The sequence below is a fragment of the Pteronotus mesoamericanus genome, unplaced genomic scaffold (genome assembly GCF_021234165.1).
Source record: "Pteronotus mesoamericanus isolate MK-2021 breed Mesoamerican mustached bat unplaced genomic scaffold, CSHL_Meso_final contig_69, whole genome shotgun sequence".
NCBI classification, from domain to species: Eukaryota; Metazoa; Chordata; class Mammalia; order Chiroptera; family Mormoopidae; genus Pteronotus; species Pteronotus mesoamericanus.
Genome location: NW_026555237.1, coordinates 2,436,083 through 2,461,173, shown reverse-complemented (window position 1 = coordinate 2,461,173; position 25,091 = coordinate 2,436,083). Strand labels below are relative to the sequence as shown.

The window sequence follows — 25,091 nt, the reverse complement described above, 5'->3', positions numbered from 1 at the left end:
CCTGGAAAGTTCATTATTTCTCCTTTCATTTTAACTGAGAGCCTTGCTGGGGAGAGTAGTCTTGGTTGTACACCTTTGCTTTTCATTACTTGGAAGATTCATGCAATTCCCTTCTGGCTTGTAGTGTTTCTGTTTAGAAATGACCTGATAGTTTTAGCAGAAATTTTTGTATATTACCAGCTGTTTCTCCTTTGCTGCCTTCAAGAGTATCTCTGTGTCTTTAAATTTTGCCATTCTAATTATTGATGTGCCTTTTAATGGGCCTCTTTGGGTTCACTTTTATTGGGACCCTCTTTGCTTCCTGGACTTCTGTGACTTTTTCCTTGATTATGTTAGGGAAGTATTCTTTCTTTACTTTTTCAAACAGGTTTTCTATCCCTTGCTTCTTTTTTTCCCCTTCTGGTATCCCTATGATGTGAATATTATGTTTCATATTGCCCTCTTTCTTCCTTAAACTATCTTCATTCTCTCAAGTCTTTTTTCATTGCCTTGCTCTCTCTGGGTGTTTTTTTCTACCTTGTCATTTGACTTGCTGATTCAGTCCTCTGCTTCACCTAACCTGCTTTTAATTCCTTCTAGTGTATTTTTCATTTCAGATGTTGGATTCTTCATTTCCTCCTGGCTCTTATTCATAATTTCTATGTCCTTTCTCATGCTGATATTGTTCCCACTAAGTTCCTTGTAGCTCCCATAGCGTTCCTTGTAGTTCTCACTGAGTTCCTTGAGCATCCTTATAACCACTGTTTTGAACTCTATGTCTTATAGATTGCTTCCTCACTTTCATTTAGTACCCTTTCTGCGGATTCCTCCTTACCTTTCAATTCGGGTATTTTTCTTTGTCTTCCCATTTAAGATGACTCTTTTTGTTTGTTTCTGCATATTAGATCGATCTGTTTTGACTCCCTCTCTTTGTGGTGTGACCTTCTGTGGTAGGAGACCCGTGGGACTCAATGGTGCAGTCTCCTCGATCTGCTGATCTGATTGCTCTTGGGATGCCCTTCATACTGTCTATGTGGTTTCTGTTACTGTAATTGAATTTTAGTTGTTGAGTCATTCCTTCATGGGCTCTTCCTCCAGCTGGCTGACTGAGAGTCACACTACCAACCACATCTTGTATGCTGTTGTATAAGTGCGAACGGTGCAAAGCATCCTCTGTACTGCTTGACTTCAGAAATGCATATCCACTGAGATTACATTGATTGTTAGGTCACTGGTTGGAAGATGAGCTGAAAATCCATGCTGATGGCACAAGCAAGTGGGCTTAGCTTCTACCTACTCTACTACAATCTTCCCAATGCTCCCTCTCAAGGTCTTGTTTCTACCTGTACACATCTTTAATGTACCTCCTGAAAGCACTGTGGGCTTTCTCCATTGTGCATTTAAGACAATGCTGTGATGTCTAGAATCAAAGTCATCATTTCTCTAGCATAAATGACCTTATTTATTACTCCAAACCCAACTCTGATGTTAACTTTTGTTAAGATTCCAAGTGTCCTCTGTCTCCAGCTTCCCAGGCATCATCAGCACTTGTGAGTGAAATATCACATCACCAATCCATTATCACATGATATATGTCTGTCTCCTTCTCTAGAGTATGAGATATGCAGGGCCAGAGATTAAGTCTTTCTTATATACCTGCTACATGAATGAATGAGTGAATGGTGGATGTAATTTCTGCAGGGCTTCCCTCTAAATTTCCTGGTAAAAAGTTTCAAATGACTTTCATAACTGAGAAACTATATAGAATTTTGACATTAGAAGATAGTCTGGAGATCATGTCTGGCTTTAAGAAACTTAAAACCAAAGAAATTTAATATTCTGCCTAGAGCTACATGGCTCTGGAAGGAATAGACTTGAGGTCTCCATTTGACATTCATTTATGAAAAGTATATTTCCTTAATTCTGTTTTGTTCTACCAGGTTGAACAGATGTTTAGGAATTTAGTCTTTGTCTGAGGTAGCAAAGTATTAATATATGTTAACTCTTAGAGCAACTCTAGAATATCTTTTTCTTTATTTTTTTTACTGGACAGGTAAATACCAGCTGTCCCCCACAGTGAATATGCCCCAAGATGACACGGTCATTATAGAAGATGACAGGCTGCCAGTGCTTCCTCCACATCTCTCTGACCAGTCATCTTCCAGCTCACATGATGATGTGGGATTCGTGACGACAGACCCGGGCCCCTGGCCTAAGACTGCCATCAGTGATTCAGCAGACTGGTAAGATCACACTCCAGGGTTGGAAGACATTAGTCAATTATTGGTTTGGCAAAAAGTTTGTTTTTTCCTGTAAAATGGCTCTAGTAGCTCTTAGTTGTGTTTAACATCATCCAAAACAATTTTGTTAGATTGTATTGTGACAATTGTCATACCAGCATGCATTTAACCAAACTTACCAAAATTAGTCAATTTTTATGAATAATTTTAATATTAAAGATGGAAAAATTACTCAACATTTTGGCACATTATGTTCTATTATTTCAAGAAAGGTAAAAACACAACTGAAATGCAAAAAAGGATTTGTGCAGTGTATGGAGAAGGTGTTGTGACTGATCAAATGTGTCACAAGTAGTTTGTGAAGTTTTGTGCTGGAGATTTCTCACTGAATCATGCTCCACGGTCAGGTAGACCAGTTGAAGTTGATAGTGATCAAATTGAGACATGGAGAACAGTCAGTGTTATACCACATGGGAGATAGCCAACATACTCAAAATATCCAAATCAATAAAGTTATTGGTTAAAGTGGAAAATGTGTGTTTTATTTTATGGAAAAAACCATCCAGACTTTTTGGCCAACCCAGTACTGTTACAGTTTATCTTGTAGGGGTGCCCAGCCTTTGGTACCTCTGGGCCACACTGGAAGAAGAAGAGTTGAGTTGTCTTGGGTGACGCATTAAATATATTGCAACAGTTAACCACAAAAATATCTTATAATATTTTAAGTAAATCTATAATTTTGTGTTGAGCCACATCCATAGCCATCCTGAACTGTGTGCAGCTCACAGGCTGCAGGTTGGACACCCCGGATGGTTTACCACTGAGCACAGTAATCAGTTTTTTTATTGTAGCAGAGTTCTGTTTGCGTGGTTTTAATAATCTTAATTAGCACTCTTTTAATAAAAGATTCCCTCCAAGCCCCTAAACTTGCCCAATTGCTTTAGCCTTTCCAGGGCTGTAGTTAATAATTTAGCCAAAATAACAACAAAGCTGCCACTAACCGGAAAACCCTACTCATTTGTTAATTCATTATTAATTATTTTAGATTGGTGTCAATTTGATGAATTGTTTTTCTATTAAGTAAATAAATTCTAAGCAAATTCTTAAGGTGACTTAACGTTTATCACAATTAGATGATTTTGGCCAAAGTAGCTGATATGTCCTGGGAATGGAGAGATTTTTGTTTTTTGTTTTGAAGACTATTGAAAATGCTTTGTCCTTCCTTCTAGCATTGTGACTTTTGGGATAGTGTAATGCTTTTTTTTACTTCTGTATCTTTCAAAATCAAAGTAAGGTTTTTATATTATTGAGACAATTTGTGGCTCATGAAAGTGGACATGCACTTTAATTTGCATGCCTAGTAATTATGTACATCAACAAGCAATTGGAAAGTGCTCCCTATCATTGACCTTGCACAGTTATAGTGATAATTAACACAAACCGTGCGAAGCATTATACCAGAATTTTCTTACTTCCCTTTCTTTGGGGTCTTTTTTGAATACATCAGCAATATTATATTTAAATGTTACAGCATTGTTCCTTCACCATTTATCCATTTCTGTTTCCTACTCTTCCCCAGACTTGTATCAACATTAAAAATTAGCCCTGGCTGGTGTGGCTCAGTGGAATGAGCGCTGCTGGCCAATGAACCAAAGGGTCACTGGTTCAATTCCCAGTCAGGGCACATGCTTGGGTTCTGGGCCAGATCCCCAGTAGGGGGCACAAAAGAGGCAATCACACATTGCTGTTTCTCTCCCTTTCTCTCTCCCTCCCTTACCCTCTGTCTAAAAATAAATAAATAAAATCTTTTAAAAAATTAGATAGGAGGAATCCAAGGGACTGGCATTTAGTTGTGTTAACCTTTTAGTGATGATCTTAAATAAACCACCCCCACAGTCCTCATCCCCCACTCTTCCCATGAGCACAAGAAAATACATCCTGGGCATCAGTGATTTCTGCAGGCGTTCTCTTCCAACAAATCTCACCTGTTACTTGCACCCTTGAAAATTCTGTATCTGTTTTCCTTTCTCTTTCCCACCCTTTCCCTCCCCTCTCTTCTGTCTTGCATTCTCTTATTAGAAACACAGGATTTAAAAACAGAGCTTCACTCAAGCCTGCATTATAGTAGCTTATCTGTGAATATGGTTTTTGGTTCAACTTAGAGGGGATGGTCCAGTATAAAGTAAACTCCCATTTGAACTCTGAAGATGCATTTATATTTGCTGCTGCAGATTTTGTCTTTTTCAGAAAGTGAAAAAACAACTGAGAAAGTAAGGATTAGATATTTGCAGCATTCATTTTAGGGACGAAAGCCTTTGAATCTCCCTAAGAAATTTCTCCATAATTTGAATGAGAAATTATACAGGTGGCCAGAGGAATAGGTCTGTTGGGGGCCTGATGAAGGGATGTATTGGTGAAAATAAATAAATAACTAGCAGGGATGATTGTGGCATTAACTTCCCTACAGGGATTCATGAACGGTTGAGGATTTCTATGATTTTGCTGTGGAGAATGTGGGGCAAGGAAGACAATATGAATAAAGGGTTATCTAAACAAGAATGGCAGCTGTTCTGAATCACAGCAGAAAATGTAAGCTTTTTCTGCCTGACAATATCACCCTAATCCTTGGTGAAAATGTTATGAAAATAAAAGGGCAATAAGACAGGGTTAATAACTGGAATTTTAATAACATTGGGGGTCTGGATATGGTTACATTCTTTAAAGAATCAGGTGTCAGTCCTGCAGTCTAACTTGTTAAGTATTCTAGGTTGCTGTTTATTGTGTCTGAATTAGTTTAGTGGGTCTATTGATAGGGAAGCATTAGTATGTCATGCTTTAAGATTATTCAGTTATTTTAAGACTGTCATTAACTCACAAACTCATTTGACATTTTAAATTATGTATGTTTACAGTTCACTGTACTGTAGGTCTAACTATAACAAATAGCTAAAATTTTGTTTTGTTAACTAATAGAATATACTTCTTTATAATCCATTAATTGATTTAGGGAATATTAACAATTGTTTTAAAGGGAAAAAAGCAAAACGGCACTTTCTAATTTTAGTGACAACATAACTATAGAGGATATAAAATTAGTTTATAAAAATGGCAATATGTGGTTTTCAGGTAACATGAGCAACAACAGTTTGTATTTCTTTGAAAAATTTTTTACCTATAATTTCCATCAAAATTGTATTTCAAATTCATCCTGTTTGCCTATTTTATGCCTTATTGGAGTTCCAGTTTTAAAATATTTCTTAAGATACAAAAATGAAGTTGGTAAACAGATGCAGATATATAGAAAAAATAATTTTATTGAAAATATATTATTTAGAGTTTTCCATTACAAACAGGGTCATAGTTCTCATCATATGGGTTTTAGTTTTTCACTTCTAGGACTGTGTATTTGAATTGGGGTGTATGTGCTCTGGAAATTATAGGCATAGTAGTATGTGAATACTACTATATAAGCATAATATATAAGCATGTATCTATTTAGGAAATATGTATAAACTATATATATATAATGTACACTATGGCTATACTTATCTACATACATAGTACAGCTGACCCTTGAACATCATAGAGCCACTTATATGTAGGTGATTTTGAAGAATTACCTGTACTGTTTTCCATCTGTGGTCAGGAGTCTGCAGAGATGGAGGACTGACTGTATGCACTGATATATACCATTTTATATCGAGGACTTGAGTGTGCATGGATTTTTGGTACCAAAGCTGTGTGGATACCTAAGGGCAACTTAAGTTTTGGGGAAGTCAAAAGTTGCATGTGCATTTTTACTGTGTGGCGGGGTCCGCTCCCCAACCCTTGCGGTGTTCACATGTCAGCTGTATATAAGCATTATAGAATGTGAATGGGCACCTAAGCCTTCAGGATGAACATTACCTTGCTTCTTTCTGGAACACTGAATTTATTCAAAGTTTTATAGGAAAAATCTGATATGTTAAAATGAAAAGATTTAGTGTAGAGTGTAAACAAAATAACTTTATTAGGATGTAAGACTGATTCTGTTTTACAAAAAAAAAAAAAAAAATGTTATTGCCTTGAGTTAAATTCCTGGTCTCTGTGGATACATCCTTTCTCAGTCCTTGGGCCAGGACTAAGGTGAGGGAAGGTAAGTTCCAGGATTCAAAATATAAGGAGATACTCACTCTCAGGTGCCAACCCAGAACTTGCATGACCCTGAGAGTGAGTGCTTCCTTAATTCTGAGCCCTGGGCACTTGCCTCATTCTTGGGTCCCTGCTCTGTATTTGGTGGAAAAGATTGAGAAGGATTATACAGTTTCTTTGTGTGGTTTTTAAGAACTGTTTTCATTATCATAATTTGTATTACTTTGATAATTTGAGAAATAAAGTCTTTGTTGGTTTATAAGTTATTTTGTATAGTAGTTTGCAATTTACGAAGGGCTTTCACCAGTGCCATTGAAGTCTCGTCAGCCTTCTAAGGTGGATGAAGCAAGTATTCTCTTTATTGAGGGTTGCAAGACATGCGGGTTCAATACATTTCAGGTCCCTTAACCTGACATCCAAGCATTATCCTTGATGTCTTCTCACCATTTTTGGTTTAGCTACTCTAAATAAAAGCCAGTTATTTCATGCTCAGTATGTTGCAGCTAAATTTCTGATATATACCCAAATTAGATCACTGTCTTTTATGCAACCAATGTGGAGGGTAATTCTCAGAAAGGGTTTGAGGAGCTTGCTTCCATCAGAGTATGAAGGAGCCTGTCATAGACTCAGCTGACAGAGTGGAAGTGTTCCCTCTAGTAGGTAGTTCCATTCTAGTAGGGAGTTAACTGAGCAGGGATGTTCTCTTACGTGGTAAGATAAGTATGGTGACACAGTGCTGATACCAGAGAGCTATTTATTTTCTCAGTGTGGCCAGCGCAAAGAAAAATGATTTTCATTGTGTGCGCTGTGCTCAGAACACCTGATAAGCATTTTAAAATGTTTACACATTTATATAAATAGGAGTGATTTTGTGTCACCCTTTGCTGCTTCCATTGGGAAAACACTTCAGACTGTGTTCCGTTACAAATGGTGTGCTGTGTGCTTCATCATTGCTGCTTCAGTCACAGTGTTTGTGTGCCCACAGCATATGCCACCTCTTCTAAGCCATGCTTTTCCAGTGTTCCTCAAACACTGTTACTCTTTCACCTGTGCACCCATAGCTTCTGCAATAGACTTACTGGTTTTATGTTTTTCTTAGGAACTCAAAGAGATCAGAGATCTTATTTATCATTTTGACTTTGACCCAACATAGTGCTTTAATCAGAATAGGTTCTAATGAAGATTTGTTGAGTTGACCTTCACAGTTAAGTGTTACAGAGAAACTATATCCTCATTAAACTACGTGCCATAAAGGTGTATTTTTTTTTCTTTTCTGAAACACAAGATAAAGGATATATAAGACCAGAAATATATCCTTTTTAAAACTTCTTTTCATTTTCATTTTATATAGTCACTTGTTTGCTGACAATATTTGTTTTAACATATGAGAGGTTTCTTCAAACTTTGAATCATTCCAATGTCTAAAAGATATAAGGCTAATTTTTGATAATCAGTTAGAAATAATCCTGGATTGTCAGACAGAGTGAGGAAACTATGAGAGTGAAACAGGAGGAAAGAACTCATATGTAGAAAGAAATACTAAGTATAAATTAATGTTGTATTTTAGATCATTTCCTATACAGACACAGTTTTTTTCATGAATTATATTTCTGTTGTTTAAATATCTTTGAGGAACATATGTATACATACATTCATACACGCAGGTATAAATGAACTTCCATAAAATGGATGTCTTCTGTTTTTAGTAACTATTTTTATGTTTGTCTTTTTTTTTCCACAACAGCTCTTTGAGTCCAGATGTTGATCCAGTTCTTGCTTTTCAACGAGAAGGATTTGGACGCCAGAGTATGTCAGAAAAACGCACAAAGCAATTTTCCGATGCCAGTCAATTGGATTTCGTTAAAACACGAAAATCAAAAAGCATGGATTTAGGTAGTGAGTACAGTCTCCGTGAATCTTTATCTAAATAGGTGCTTTCAGATTAAAATCAGTGGTCCCAAACACATGTCTCTTTACTTTGAATCATAGAAGAAACAAATGTGAAATGTGGAAATTTGGCAAAGATTTGTTTTTCTCTGAGTTTGAGATAACCATATTTCTCATAAGTGGCATGTTTATATAATGTTCAACATGTTAATATATATGTTTTTTGATGAGAAAAGAAACATATGCATTTCATGTTATAGTCATGCATCCTTTTATTTAAAACAATGAAATATTTTAACACTGGCTGTTTAAAACCAACTTCATTGAAATAGTATTTGTTTGGTTGTGGCATTCTGAACTAAAGAAAAAATTTTGGAGAAAAATCATTATCTCAATCCATGTCTAGAATTTGGTTACTTTATATTTTTCTTTCATTTCTATTCTTTAAGGTTTATTTAATCGAAACTCCTATGTGTTCATAATTAAGGTATTTAATTGAAGTAATAATTTGAGAGGATATTTATTGTAGAAAGTATTTGAAGCAAATGAGAGCAGGAGAATAATCATAATTGTTCAATCAAACACCAATCAGGTAGTGTCTCTTTTTGAATCCAAATCCACCAAAAGAACAAAGAAAGTAAAATAATTAATCATAGCTATAAACTGAATGATTTTTAAAACCTTTGTTAATCAGTTGTGACTTATTTATGCTGTTCCCTGGTGGCTGTTTGTACTTCAAGACTAAAAATATTAATTTATCACATGTATGCAAAAAAGAAAAAAATTGGTGATGCATTGCCTTTGCTAATTACGATATGCTAACATACAAATAACATACATGTCTGTGAAATGAAATGACTGGCATATTGCATGGAGACACTGCTTACCCTCCCCTTTTGATTATAAATATTTGCTTGAGGTTTCATAATATTTGCATGAAATATTACCTAAGAATTATCACATAACCAAAAGGATTTGGGAATTGTTGAAGCATGTTGGGCTGTGGGACTAACTGGGCTAACCATTATACATTTACCTTTTAACAGTAGCTGACGAGACTAAACTCAATACAGTGGATGACCAGAAATCAGGTAAGGATGGACCGTTAGCCTGTTGCCATAGAAACTGTGGTCCATGGAGCTTATCATAATTACAGAGCTGCCAATCATCTTGCATGTATACATAAATATTCTAGTCTTGCATGGATGTTTTTATTGTAGGAAATCAAATTGTACTAGACGAGAAAATTTTCTGTTAGAGACATTTATCAGTGCAGCACATCTAAATGGAAATATAATTTAGCAATTTAGAAATGCTTAAACAACCCAGATTTTCTTAATTTATTCATGCAGGGATGTTTTGTCACCATCTCAGAAAAATCAAAACCCTGAAAACATGATCTCTTGGGTAGACTCTCATTTTTAAGTTGTTTCTTTGATGCGTAGGCTGACATCCAAAACAGATTCTCAAAGTGGTGACTTTGATTTGAAGGGTAATAATAGCACAATTGTCAATATTTTTCACGAAAGGACAGTGTCCAGTAATTGCTATCATTAGTCACTCAGAAAACCTGTTTCTTTTTCTAATGCAAGAATTCGCTCATAGTTACCTGACATTGAAATTAGACAATGCAATGCATGTGGCTCTTTATCTTAACTTTGTGAACCCTTTCAAAAGGTTTTTTTTGTTCCCTTTCATTACCTATTTAGGGCTGGATTCTGAAGTGCTGCCAAAATGATTCCACAGAAACTGAATTATATTGAACTGGGTTTTGCACTAAATTTTACTTCTTATGTTATTTTATGGAAAGAATCAAAGGAGAATTTTTATATGTAATTAATGTAGTGTGCTTTGTACAATTGAGCATTTATGATTTATTATAAGTTTGGAATAGTGTTTTAATTATTCTAGATTCAGTTTGATATAATAGTCATACTACTTACCATTAATTACCTTCACCTTTTTAAACTCTAGTAGTAATTGTTTTTATTGCGCTTGAAAAATGTATATCCCATATACATATGTAAGATTATTGTGAACGTAGTTGGAGTTTTCACATTCTGTAGAGTAAAAGATTGTAAAAATTACATCCAACAGATTATAGAATTAATTGTACTGCAAAGCAATTAACTATAGCCTCAGCCCTTATTATATAGTTATTTCTCTTATGAAACATAAAATTCATTGAAATTTTGAGACAGGGCTAAAGAAAAATATTTTGAGAGTTTACATATGTAAATTAGTTACTAGTTTTTAGAGTTATTAGTGTTCAGTTCTTTTAAGAAAGTAACTTTGGTCCAAGGTAACCAATTCACTACTGCTAGAAAGAATAATTCATTGTGATTAAAAAAAATGACATCCATATTTTAACTGAAAACATTACATAACTCATGGTGAGGAGGGGAATTTTTGTTTTTACTTTGTTTTTATTGTTAACACTATTACAGGTGTCCCCATTCCCTTCTCCCTTTGCCCACACCCAGGCAGTCCCCGTCCCCTACTTCCCTCTGGCTGCCACCACACTGCTGTCTGTGTCTGTGGGTCATGCATGGATGTTCCTGGGCTCATCCCTTCACCCCCCTTCATCCAGTTCGCTCTCCTCCCTTCCCTCTGACAGCTGTCAGCCTCTTCCATGTGTCCATGCCTCTGTTTCTGTTTTATTTGTCAGTTTATCTTGTTCATTAGATTTTATAATTAATTGGATCATACATTTATGGTGTTTTGACATCCTCAATATAAAAGAGAAATTTTTTTTTGCACTATGTGCAATCTATTCTACCAAATTAAATTGGAAAAACTTGGGACAAAAATAATCCGTAGACACCAAATTTTCAGTTATTTTCACTTGAATTGTTAAGATTACCATGATTTAACATTTTAGCACACATTTTTTGGTAGAGTTATAGTGGCACTTTAGCATGGATTGTCTAGCCATAAGCTCTTCACAAAGAAAATTGAATTCCATTTGCCTTTGTCTTTGTAAAAGACATATCCTTCACTTTTCTTTTCCTTTCCCCCCCCCCCTCCCAGCAAGAGGAGTAGTAATAGAAAACTATACCTAGGAAAAATAGTATGATTATAATTTTCATTTAATTCTTGGATTTAGGGGTCTTTTATGATATTTGGCTGTACATTTACTTTCTGAAAGAGAACAAGAATAAGAAAAGAATTGGGTTTTTAACAGTTTAATCCTTGAATATAAAACCTAACAAAGTATCCTAATAACCAAAAAAGATTTATATAAAGAGCTTGAAAATACAATTTCATAATTAAAAGATATTGATTTTTGTGTCTTTGTAAGTTCAACTAATTTCTTTGTGCATACTTTAATAGAGAAACAAATTTTCCATCTTTCTTATTAGTAAATGCTGAGTTATTAATGTTAGGGATCTCAGTAACCCTCATTCAGGAATCTTAATGTATTACTTAACAAAACCTTTGTTCAGGTTTCTTTGACAAGTATTGACATGGCCTTGGAAACCAGACAGTCTCTGTAGCAATTACTTAATTCTGATGTAGCATGAAAGCAGCCATAAAATATGTGTAAACAATCTGCATGGCTGTGTTTGAAAACATTTTCCAGATTTGGCCCAGGATTTGCTGATTCCTGTTATAGATTCACCAATTATAGGTGTCTTTTTTTAATAATATTTTATTATGAAAATTTTCAACCATATGTTAATATAGAGATAATAGTTCATTGATCTCTCATAAACCCCGTACCCACCATTCATAATTCAACATTTTGCCAAAATGTTATTCTACAGTGAATTACACTTACAAAATATCTACTGCTTCTTTAGTCATACTTTTATTATTTTTCTTCCCAGATTTACCTGTGTTTATGTATTTTAATAAGTACATGTGTTTTTATGCACATACACTTATATATACATATAAATATATATACATTTATTTTAACAAGTACACATGCCATTTATAAAAGTCATTATTAAAGTTTTTAGTCCTCTGAGTACATAAAGTCAAATTTCAGTTGATTTCATAAACAAAAGCTTAATATACATAGTTTCTATTTTTATGATAACATTTACTAGAAACATGAAATATGTATTGCAGATAGATAAATAGACAGCCAGCCAGAATAAATATACATATACATACATATATAGGGATAAGCAAAAATAGGTTTACGGTTGTGAATACACAAAACAGTTCATTCCTGTTGAGTTAATAAAGCTATTGCAATAATCATAACCTGCATGACAACTGTAAATCTACTTTTGCCCACCCCACTATACATACACATGTCCTTTATGAATCCAAGAAATTACCAAATATTTGCCTTGTAAATGTTTAAAGAACCCAGATGGAGCTGGTAAGTTATCAAAATTGTTAGGCATGATTTATTCAGAAAGAAATCTTCCCAATGCTAATTCTAGGACATATAAAGGTAGCTGTCCCTGCCCAGAAACAGTCTTTTCCCATTCTCCTTGGTTTCTTGATTTCTTATTTTTTGTTTAGTTTGAAACAAAATCTGTTTTCATTCCTGTGACATGACTTTTGTAAGTATTTAGAACATGAACTTTCAAAAGGTAATATTGCTATAAATAGAAAAAGTAATATTGATCATCCTGGAAAGAAATAGTTGATGTGAATTTTTTGTCATAACATAATCTATATATATGCTAACCTGCATTGAGAAAGTTAAATGAATCACCTCTTTCTGCACAATAACTTAAGGAATATTATTTCTTCATTGGAATCATCTGTCTTTCTGCCTGTATCACATTTTTAATGTATTCTTTCTAACTTAAAACTGCTACATTGTGAAAATTCAGTGAAAGAAATAATGTAAATGAATCTTAAAAGACAATTCTTGTTTTGGCTGTCTCAGTTTATTTTTATTTTGGTTCACACTTGGAGCCATGGAAAGCCCATGCTATCACCACGTGTCTTTGGGTAATAACACACAAGGCTGCTCCTTAATTACTGATCAGCATATGGACTGATGATTTAACGCACAAATTGTCTAGTCTCTCCTGCCCTCCCATATTTTTGCACGTGTCTTTTTAACAATATAAGTGAAGAACTAGTTCTATAACTTGGATTGTCTGGGTAGTAGTACAGGCTAAATTTGTCTAGTTTCAAGCCCTAGGTCAGGCAGTGATCGATGACACTGTCTTAACCAGGTAAAAAAATCTATTTTGATTGCCATCTAGGCTTGGTATGCGACTGGTATTATCTCAGGCCTTTCTGCCCCAGATCCTCAAGAATGGAGCCAAATTTTTAATTCCCTGAATTCTTCCCTGCCATCTTACTGATATTTTTTTGTTGTTGTTAATGATGAAGTCTTCTGCCTTCTATTTATTGTTTCTCAAGCAGATATTACTCCCAGAGCTGGAGGTTTAAGTCAGCTCTCTAGTTTGTTCTCCTTTACCTGTCTTGAGAGAGAGCCCTGATGTGATAATTTGCTTCTGTTCAAATCTTCCATTGCTCTTTCCATAGAATGTTAATATTGCCCAGAATTAGGTTTCTGCCTGGTGTCAGGGTGCCCTAATGGTACTGGTGACATGCAGTCTTTTGCATTTTCTTTACTTTGTGAACCTGCCCTATAACAAGGAGGAAACTTGATAAAGCTTATGGATAATGAAAATTTAACTTCTGTTAAAAATAATTTTGAAGTATCAAAAGCTTACTCTTGATTGCTTGCCTTAGCCTTCTTATAATTTCTGCTCTGCAAGTGAGTTTCTGTGTTATTCTGTTTCTTTTAGACTATTTACTCGAAGCAAATGATTTGACAAAAACTTCATCTGTTGGGCTAAAATTGGAAACTTAGAACTCAAAGTTTAAAGTTTTTCCTCATGAAAATGAAACAGACAAAATTTAAGTATATTTGGGAAAAATAAAAGCTAGTTACAGTTACTTTATTTTTTATACCTTTTCATCTAATTGTTTATATCCCTTATTTTTTCCATAATTTTTAAATGTTCAGGAATATAAATTTCACCACTAATTTTAACACACATTTTGTTTTGTTAACCTCTAAGGTTCCCCCAGCAGAGATGTGGGACCTTCCCTGGGTCTAAAGAAGTCAAGCTCATTAGAAAGTCTGCAGACAGCAGTTGCCGAGGTGACTTTGAATGGGGATATTCCTTTCCATCGCCCACGACCGCGGATAATCAGAGGAAGGGGGTGCAATGAGAGCTTCAGAGCTGCCATCGACAAGTCTTACGATAAACCCACAGCAGATGACGACGATGAAGGCATGGAAACATGTACGTTTATAATGTTGGAAAGAGTAGCAGTTAACAAACAGGTGTATAAAGCAACAGTTGTAAAGTGTGCTTCAGGGAATCCTGGGGCTTCCCAGTACCCTTTAAATTGTTTTCTTAATAATAATATATTATTTACCTTTTGAGTCACATTCTTTCACAAATATACACTGGAGTTTTCTAGAGGCAACATGTCATGTGATATTACAATAGACTGGAGCAGATAGGAGAATCTATCTTTTTAGTCAGGTTTTAAAGAAATTTGCTAAAATATAAAATTAACAATGCCATCGTTTTCACTAATTATTTTTGGAAAACAGTTATTTTTTGTGAAAATGTAATTTCTGTTAACAAGAAATTTATTTTTATAAAGTAACAGTTTTAAACACGATCATTTTTATTTCAGTCTAATAATTATATTGATAGGTATAATCCACATAATATTTTTATTTTGAGTTCGTAATAATTTTTAGGAGCATAAAGGTATTCTGAGTCTAAAATGTTTGAAAATCACTGCTCTATAGTATATGTATAATGTGATGTGTCCCATGGCTATATGTAATAGTCTGTGATTTTGAAAACATATTTTTGTTTTGTTTTTATGAATTATTCTTGCTTTCCTTGAACTGTGCTAACAAGATATGTTTATGTATATATGTATTTCCAAATTTCAAAATATTTAAGCTAAGATAATTAAAAGTCAAAGGTTAATATGAATGAGCAATACATTTCCCATTGTATACTGAGAAAAAATTAACATTTATAATGATGTAGAAATGTACACTTCAGGGAGTTATCTATTAAACATTTGTAGTATAAATGTAACTGTTCAGTTTCAAAATAAGGAAAAAATTCTACTAGTCTATTTACTTAGTAGAGAAAGGGCCTAGGAGTTCTTATTGTAAAAAGTGTTGATTAGCTTATATTGTTCCTAACTACTAATTTACATCTTAGTTTTTTAACTTCAAATGTAACTCTATTTAACCATTGTAAGAAAAGTTGGAGACACCACAGCTTGAAGTTAAAGCAGAGAACAGAGATAATTGAAGTGAATTGTAAATCACTTGCAGTTTAACTTTTGGGTGGACCATTTCTCTCATACATAAGGAAAATTGTGGGGAGGAAGAAGAGTTTTAAATAAAAGTCACATTCTGAGGAGATTTTAAGCAAAATTATGTAATTTTTGCCTGTCGCGTGTGTGTTTGGGAAGACGAATAGCGCTGCCTGGCATAACATGCACAGCAACTCTCACAGGGGAGCTTGCTGCCCCTCCTTCCCTCCCAGCGCTCTGCCTAAATCTGGAGAGTTCTTTCACTTCACCCAGCCAGTGATTTCAAATATACTCAGCCCATTCTTGCCAGATGAAGAACATGTTTCCTATTTTTGAGGCCAAGCCTGGTCTCCAAGATCCTGAGTCATATTTTCAACCTTCTTGCATTTTCTCCTGTTGTGCCCAGGGTTCCTTGTCATCCTCACAGGTAGGGCTTGTGCAGCCCTTCCAGGGAGGGGAGGACCCCTGTTACCTGCAAATGGTGCCTGGCTCTGCCCTGCGTGTATATTTAGTAAGAGTTCTACTCGGCCCCTCAGTATTTGTTGTTTTAAGCATCTGCAATTTATGATGCTTTTGAACCTGTTCTCGTTGAATGTTATTTAAATCCACTTATAAAATGCATTCCCCCCCACCACATAATGTTACTCATTTAAATGCAACAGGGGATGGAATCCCTATCAACTTGGGGTGTGTTCTTAATTCTATAGGGTGGCCTCCAGAGCTTCCCACTAATGTGGACATCTAACTTAGTCCCTCTGTGACCTTAGTTTCCTTTTTAAATTAGGAATAACAGATTTAAGAATATTATGTTAACACTTACTCACCCAACTATCATCAAGACAAAACAAACAAACAAATAAACAAGTAGATGGACTAAGCACAGTTTGTAAGCTGGAAGTGAAGTTCTGGCCTGGAGCTGGCAGTGACCCTCATGTCCTGAGCACTTACAACTACAAAGTACTGTGTTTTCCAAAGTCCTCATTTTATTTATTTTTCAGACCAGTCTGCTGAACTTTGGGTGGCAAACGAAAGGCAGCTGTTACGCATTTCAAATATTTGCAATTTGAATTGTTGAAATTTAATTAATAGAGTGGAGCAAACACTGACTTGGAATTTAGACGACTTGCATCCTAGTCTACATTTTTCTAACCAGTTTGGGATTTTGGTCAAACCACTTAAAATCCTTGAGCTTTAGTTTCCTCATTTGTACAAGACAAGATTTGGACAACTAGGCCAGTGATTTTCACATTGTGTGTGGTGACGTCTGGCCAGGAGGGGCGTTCAGTGGCTGAGAGGATCAGAAGGAAGTGGGAGGCTGAGCAGGCGGACCCTGCAAAGGCTGCTGGCCTCCCCCTCCCCCACGGTCACCTCTTCTCTGCCTTGGCCGTTGTGGGTTTTTGAAATCACTATAGGTACATAGTGGTTCTTTGTAAATTTTAATTTTAATAAAAGATAGTTTGTTATTATTCATAAAAAGTTTGAAAAGTTCTGGTTTTGGTGGTTTCTGAGGTCCCTTCTAGTTTTCGTATTCTGTGGTTCTCGGTGTCCCATTCAGTTCCCCCTCTAAATCCTGCCTGCTGTCCTCTCTCACCTCTGTAAGGTCTGTGAAGGAAAACACATCATATCTGCTTTATTCCTGCAGAACCAAACACAGGACTTGATGAATCATAGGATTCAATGACTATTTGTTCTATCCGTTAGTGAGCTCCTCTGTAACTAGCTCCATTGTGTGCCTGCGAGAGAGGGAGAGACACTTTCAGTCAGTGTGCAGTAAGTGGGACAGTTGTGACCCCGCTGTCCTTTTCGTATCCCACACTGCACCTGCATGTGCCAGATGTCAGTCCCTCAGCAAACTATATAATAAAAATATATATACTACATATATTTATATATAAGTAGTATATATATTTATATATAAATATATATAGTATTATTACTATATAGATATACTTTATATAAGTATAATAGTATTTATACATATAAATATATAATAGTATATATATTTTTATTATATAGAGTTCGCTCTATTTAATATAAATATACTATTTATATATAAAAATATATATACTACTTATATATATTTTGTTTTTCTAACAAAATATATATAAATTATATATTATCTGTCATGTATGTATTCTCTCTCCCTATATGTATAAAGTATATCTATATAATCTGTCAAGGCTTGTGTTACTTCTGGTGGTCATTAGAATGTCACCTTTGCATGTAACTAGAAACAAAAAGGTGTTTTCTGGCTCCAGTCATGAGAAAGAAGTCCGCCCAGCCAGCCCTTCCTCTAGTGACCTCAGCACCATCCTTCTCAGAGTCTGGCTCATGGATCCTCAGGGCACACTTGCTGTCGCTGCACCCTCCCTGAGTCTGCATTCTCATCGCTGGACGTGCTCCTGCCTCCTCGCCTTCCAGCACCAGCCCTCCCTGTGTGTCCGGCATCCTGCCATTGTCTGTGTTCTGTGGGGCTGGGGGGAGGGGAGCCTTCTCGTCTGTGGTTTGCTTCAGCTGCAGCTGCCTGCTGAAATGAAAATGCCAAGTCACTACTGAACGTGGCTTTGAAAAGGGGACCAACTGTCTCGTTGATAGTTTTTTTCATCATCTAGGACATTCTCTAAGGATGCAGTTAGTGCTCCTTAAAAACACTGGGGTGGAGAGGGGGCTGTGGTTGAAAAGCTGTGTAAGGAGGGAGCCCAGGCCAGGGGTGTGGACAGACTTACCTGTTTTCTCCCCTCGCTGAGCCCATTTCATCTTAGGCACCAGCACCTTGATCGCCCTTGTCACTTGGGGTTGAGCACCTCCCCAGTGGCTCTATTTCCTGGCTCTAAATGGGCTGCCTCTTCTCAGCAGTGTTGAAATCGTGACATTGGCACACACTGGGGGCAGAGACTGGGCCGCGTCCATGTGGTATCTGATATCTGTCATCTTTGGTAACACTTATGTTCTTCCCGTGGAGACAGCAGAAGCCGGTGTTTTTGTCTCTCATTTAATCCATCTGGCCTCTCCATGTTGTGTGTCTGTCTGGATCAAGATGGAGCTTTGTACTCTGGGACCCATTATCTCCAAGGTCCTACCTGTGTTTGACAGGTCAGGGCATCTACAATCTGCTCCCTCTTGTATGTAAATTACATACCCTGCCTGGCTCTCAGCAAGTGGCTTCTTCATCCCCCATAATCAATCAGTTTCTGTTGCCACTGAGAAAACGCATGCAGTAACATTTCTTTGTTTTCTTTTTGAAAAATATAGTTCCATTTTTTTTCTCAATTAAAAGTTGCCAGATTGTAAACCTTACTATCAATTTAGTAACAGCTTTTTGTTGGGGTCAGGGAGGGGAAACACAGCAAAACCAAATGCTGTCCTATTAATTGTACCTATTAATTTTAAGATATATGTAGTTTAGAAATTTAAATGTGAAAACCTGTAGAACTTGACAATATAAAGACAAAATGCTTTTGAGTACTCTTATTAGGTGATTAAAAAAATTGCTCTACAATATGCATAACTTAGGTTAGCAATATGAGATTTCAAGAAACTATATGTTAGTAGATCAGCTAATATGATAGCTGATCTACTAACAAATTTATTCCAGGGGAACTATTGTTTGTTTTATTAGCTACAAAATACCTATTGCATTTTTATCTCAGATTTTATCCTCGGTGTTCTGCACACTTAGAGCCACCTTTCATTACTACCTTTTGAACAAAAATAATGCAAGCTAAGTCTAATTTTATCTTAAGCAGAACCCTTTGATTATAGCAAATATGTGAAAGAGCTTAGGACACTGGTATCAAAGTAAAAGAATTTTGTAGAAGATTTTCTATTTGGTTAGAGTAACCTATTTTATCTTCTTATGCCAATTTGTGTGCTTCAGTATCATCTGCATTTTAAGAAAAGGAGCTTTGATTAATTTTAGGAAGTTTCTAATTGCAGTATGTAGATACATTCCTTTTGCTGAAGCCAAAAAGAACAAAGAAAAGTCACATGAAAAGTGTTTGAATTAAAGGTTTCTCATTTTAACCATTTTCTTGATAAGAAAAAAGTATTTAAATAGTTTACCAAAGTCTTACTTAGGAACTGAATTATAGAATGCATACCTCCTGATTCTGTCTTGTGATTTTTCTAGAATATTAAACTTCCAAATGGGAAAGTCCATTACATTAAAATGACTGTAAACTATTTAAGTGTGTTTAAATGAGTGTGGCACCTATAACCTGGTATTTAGGCTGGATTGGTTCAACCCAGTGGATAAACCGACACTGAGAAGCAGTGAAGTTAAGGGCCATTGTAGTGCACAGGTTACCATGGCACCAGAGGGCTCTGTACCTACTCAGCCTCTGGACTTAGAGTGGAGAGGCAGGTAAGAAGGAAAGGCTTCCCCGAGAGTAGAACTGGCTGAGATGAGTGATCTTCAATAGGGAGCACGGGGACCACGGGGAGCAGAGGGAACGTATGGAATGGGATCACCCCTGGACTACTGTAGTTCTGTTAGGTTGATGTGTATATAGTGCAGGTGAAGGTAGAGTGAAGGATGGGATTTAAGATGTAGGCGGAGAATAGGTTACTGACAGCAGTAGTTTAAATTATTTATGTTTTACACTAAGGACCTTAAAGAGCATTTGAAGAATTTCAAGTAGAAGGATATGATTGTTGAGGCCCTGAGATCAAGGACCAAGGACAGGTTATCCAGGATGAGTGGTGGCAAGATCAGTTATATGATAGGAATGCAGTGACCCAGGGGAGTGATGCTTGGCAGTGCCAGAGGAAAGGAAGAAACAGCGTTTACACGCTTAGCAAATCACACAAAACTGGATGATGATGATGTGATTTTTCTCATTAGCACTTCCAGGCTCAGAAACATGAAATCATCATCTAACTGTGTAATCACTCCATTACCAAGCTTTCTTAATTTTTCCCCATGATATCTCCTAATTTCACTCCTCCTATCCAGTCTAGCTCAAATTCTCATTATTTAATATCTGAGGTTATTGCTAGGATCTCTTAACGGGTTGTACTGTCTGTAGATTGGCTGAGGCAGCTTTATAATCACCGTCGCATTCTCAGCTGCTGAGCCCCCGTCCCCGTGCGAGCCCAGACTGCGCACGCTTGGTCAGGGCTGTCTCCTTACTGCCCGGTCAGGTGGGCGTTACACTGTCTTCTTTCTTCAGGAAACTTTTTTACCTTGACTTTCTAAAGCCCAAATTGATTATATAGAATGTTTCTGAGACTTATTAGTATAAGGCATATTTTTAACATCGAGAAATTTTTGTGGGTGCCCCAATATGAACTGTGTGGTATGGGACTGAAGAGCTCTTGCCTTGGGGAAATAGTAATTTTCAGTTCTCTGTAAATATCAAGCTAGGGCATTGCTAACCATTCACTTTTTTCCAAGCACATTTGCAAGTATTTGTTGTTATGTTTGTTTTTGTTTTCCACTAAAAAGTCATAGCAGTGGCCTGTTATTTGCATATTGTTAAAACATACACTTGACACCAAGCTCACTCCTTGATTAAAATCAAATTTTAGTGGCGGTTTCAACAGTGGAGTTATTATGAATGCTACAATTTTATGTAACCAGTCCATTGTACTTGCTGAAAGGAAAGCCTTCAGCTTCAGCATGTGTTGTCCCTATGAACTGGAAACAGTATCCATGGTGGACCATCATTGAATATAAAAATCACTTGGACACTGAAAGCAAATATGCAAGGGTTCAGGAAATTGAGGCTGTGACCTCATTGCGTGCATTCTGCAGAAAAGATGGGATAATGGAGGTGACATTCTACTAATATCTTCACAAGCATTTTACCTGCTTTGTTTGGAGGCAGCATTATAGAGAAGTTCTAATGTAGAGTAGAAGTGAAGAATAGTTTTTGGTTATAAATGTTAAAATACTTGGGAAAGTGACCTTAGTGTTTTTGTCTTCCCACATACTCCCACCCCAACATAAACTGAGAGGTTTTATTTTATTTTTTTTTAATGAAATAAACATGCTTTTAGAATAGACTGTCTTAGGAATGATCTTTCTGTATTTTCCTCGAACTGCTGAACCCTCTTCCATAATGCCACCAATAAATGTCACCTGAGTCTTTCACATCTTTTTCTCCTTTTGTGTTCATGCTCTTGGTTCTTCAGTTATTATTCCCACTGCACATTTTAGGCTAAGAGCTTCTTAATTCTTCATATTTCATGCCTGTTTTGGAGGGGGGAGTGTCTTTTTTTAAAGTGTTCTGGAAAAGCTAAGTTTTTCCATTGCCAAGAGCTCATCACTGTAATGTTAAAAGTCAGAGTCCAGAAAAGCAGATCCTGTTATTTGACACCATCTGTATCGCTAGCTGTTCATTTCCCAAATTTGTCTTCCTTTTTCAAAGTCAAATATTCAACTAAAATAAGAAACAAAAATAATATTTATGTCCCCACAGTTCTCAAATTCTACACAGGACTTTGGCATTGCCTGGAAGTCCAGTCCTCACTTGTTTCTATTACATTGTGTTTTACTTAACATTAATCAGTAGAAATTGGTAGCAGTCACTGTAATTACTGAGTTTTCTGAAATTTTCCATTGCTAATACCTTGTTTTAACTTATTTTAAGTTTTGTTTGATAGAGATGGATTCTGAAAACTGAGTCATCCTGTGTACAATTACTGTGTTTAATTCTTTGTCTTCCAAATAAATTATAAATTACTGAAGAACATTTGTTTCTCTCATTAGGTATTTCTAATACCAGAGGTAATTCTATATAAATAGGAAGCAGTAAAGCGTAGTTTTTCACATGGTTAGCTCTTTGTTCAGTCACTCTGTTATTCACTCATCAAATATTTAATGATGCTTCTTTGGACTGTGCCACAGAGACGAATCTTTGTTTACTGGCGAATAAGGGATACCAGTAATACCATTTTTCTTTGGTATTCCTCTGTTTATACACATTTAACAATTCATTTAACTCTAGTAACAAGTCTGAACAAATCCTTTAATTATACTAAAATTGTCAGAGCTGCCTATAGTGGCATTCGCTGTTAAATCTCTTACACTTGTGATAAATAGCAGTTTAGATATTTCACAGTTGCTCTAAAGTTTGACTTATACAATGTACTCATTAGGATGCTTTTAGCTGTATTAATAGAAAAGACAACTCAGATCACCTCGAATTGTTGACAACTACAGTCTTACATAACTGAATTCTAGAGTTAGTTTGGCACTTTCAGGGATTATTGATTCCACAACCTTAGCGTTGTCATCAAAGACCCAACGTTTTTCTGTCCCTTTGGCTGTACTGTCCACAACCCAGAGATAATTGCAGGGCCCAGAGGTGTTTTACCATACTTTCTTGTTCATAACCGACAGAAGGAAGTGAGTCATTTTCCTAAGCATGGAATATGTCCATTCAGGTTAATGGGGTCATTCTGGGACTAAAAACATTGGGCTAATAAATCAACAGGGTAGGTAGGCATCCATAGGCTCATGTAAATTTAGTAATAAATTTACCCTTTGGAGCTAGATTGCATTCTGAGCACAATCAGAGTTTCATCAGGAAGAAGAAAGGGAGAAATGGATTTTGGATAAGCACCCAGCAGAGATCAGCAGTAACATTGCTTCTCAGTGGGGGAGAAGAGACCAGTGAACATATGATTTAGAGTCAACTTTTGACAATAAAACTTTTGTGATGATTAGATAGAAATATTTATTTACAGCATAAGGTACAGAACTTTGAGTTTCAATTGAAACCTAAAGTCATTTTCTCCACAATCATTAACATATAGGTGCGCAGTTTTTTTCCAGACTTACTGGTGACTCAGTCCTAAAAAGATAACTTGCAGAATTGAGTAGTGTAATTTGTAACTTGGACTAGAATTTTAATTGAGCTTTATTTGCATTTGTTGAAAACATAGTAATTAGGTATGTCTTAATTGTAGAATGTGCCAAATTAAAGAGAAATAAGCAGTTTCAATTATACCTTCTTTAAAAAGAGAAACTTGAAAGTATCTGTATACTCAATCGCAGGAGAAAATAGCTGATAGTTCAGTGCATAGTTGGTTAAAATAGGCATAAATGTTTGGTGAAAATAGAAATTTCTATTTGGAAGGAGATAATTATCTTTCTTTGTGTAGGCTATCTGCAAAAGGAAAATGAATAATCTGTAAAGATGAGCAAAATTAAAGAGAAAAAAAGTAAAATTTATATGTCATTTAAAATAGTAAATTATCTAAATGTAGGTTTACGATTAGTTCTTACACTGTAATTTACTGTATGAACACAATAGATTCAGCCATTTGGTGCTAATATATTCCCAGTAATTTTCTTACTTGAAAAATTATGTATGTTTTTAAAATTTTTATTAGCTTATTATTTTATTTTATTTGAGTTGTACCTTATTATAAAGCTACTATTAAATGTACACAGATTGGTTTTAAAAATAACCTGACTAGTATATCTGTGACATTCAGTATATAGTATATGTTAAAATTAAGGCTTTGTAACCAATTTATTTAAGTTTTTAAAACCACAGTAACCTTGCACAGGGACGGGGTAAAGTGAGGTATTCTTATTTTTCCCTATCAAATAATTTTAGAGTTTGAAATACATATAATGTGGTGCTTTAAAAGAACATCTTATGTTTGTACATATGAAGCTACATATCGCTAGTATTTTTAATCAGTTGGCATCAGAGGGATTAGTGAAATCACTGCACCCCCAGGAGAATTTCGGCGATAATGTATTATCGAAATTAGGATGTTTGAAATAAGCATAAAGAATCCCCAAGTATACAAATACCATCTTTAAATAGTCTACTTGCTTGAGGCAGGAATCTGAGCTAGGATTTCTTATTTTATAAAATGAGTTTACAAAACCCAAAGTTAATAAATGATTTAATACTAATTTTCTCTGTTACACCCAATTTTGAAAATAAGTGGTACTACATACACCAGAAAATTATTGTGAATAGGAAAAGAATTGGCAACAAATGTGATTTCAGTGTATAGTTAGTTGTGATGGCTTTGCCTTTATTCTGTTACTGAGCCAAGAGCAGACATATGCCCCTGGTACTTCTGCCAACTATCAGGCAGAGGACTCGCAGAATTGCCAACACTGCCATTCATGAGTTATGGGGATGGCCTCTGGGGATGACAAAGTGGTTTACACGTATGGGGCTCGTCTTTTTGTTCATAGTTTCAGACATGTGAGGAGGGTTGGGTAATCCATTAGACAACGCATACAGCACTAACAATAATAGCATAAAAATACACCAGAAACTGATGCGAGCCGAGCCAAGTACAGTTGACCATTGAACAACATGGGTTTCAACTGCGTAGGTCCACTTACATATGGACATTTTATAATAAGTACAGTACTATAAGTGTATTTTCTCTTGTGATTTTCTTAATGACATTTTCTTTCCTCTCACTTTATTGTAAGAACACAGTATATATAATACACATAACATTCAAAATGTGTGTTAATTGGCTGCTTATGTTATCAGCAAGGCTCAATCAACAACAAGCAATTGGTGGTTAAGTTTTTGGGGAGTTGAAAGTTACATGTGGATTTTTGACTGGAGGAGGCACCTCTAG

The 25,091-nt window shown here is 35.8% G+C and overlaps 1 protein-coding gene across 17 annotated transcripts in view; it reads left to right on the top strand.

The window, feature by feature from the left end:
* The window catches only part of PARD3 (par-3 family cell polarity regulator), a 686,226-nt gene that overhangs the window by 432,640 nt on the left and 228,495 nt on the right, over positions 1-25,091 (top strand). For 9 of the 17 annotated variants that reach the window (XM_054582303.1, XM_054582300.1, XM_054582308.1 and 6 more), the window contains 4 exons: positions 2,033-2,222; positions 8,095-8,246; positions 9,284-9,328; positions 14,246-14,473. In XM_054582303.1, the coding sequence (XP_054438278.1) occupies positions 2,033-2,222; positions 8,095-8,246; positions 9,284-9,328; positions 14,246-14,473 (615 nt within the window). The remainder of the gene's footprint in view (positions 1-2,032; positions 2,223-8,094; positions 8,247-9,283; positions 9,329-14,245; positions 14,474-25,091) is intronic. The other 8 variants (XM_054582310.1, XM_054582307.1, XM_054582305.1 and 5 more) reach the window with 4 other exon arrangements.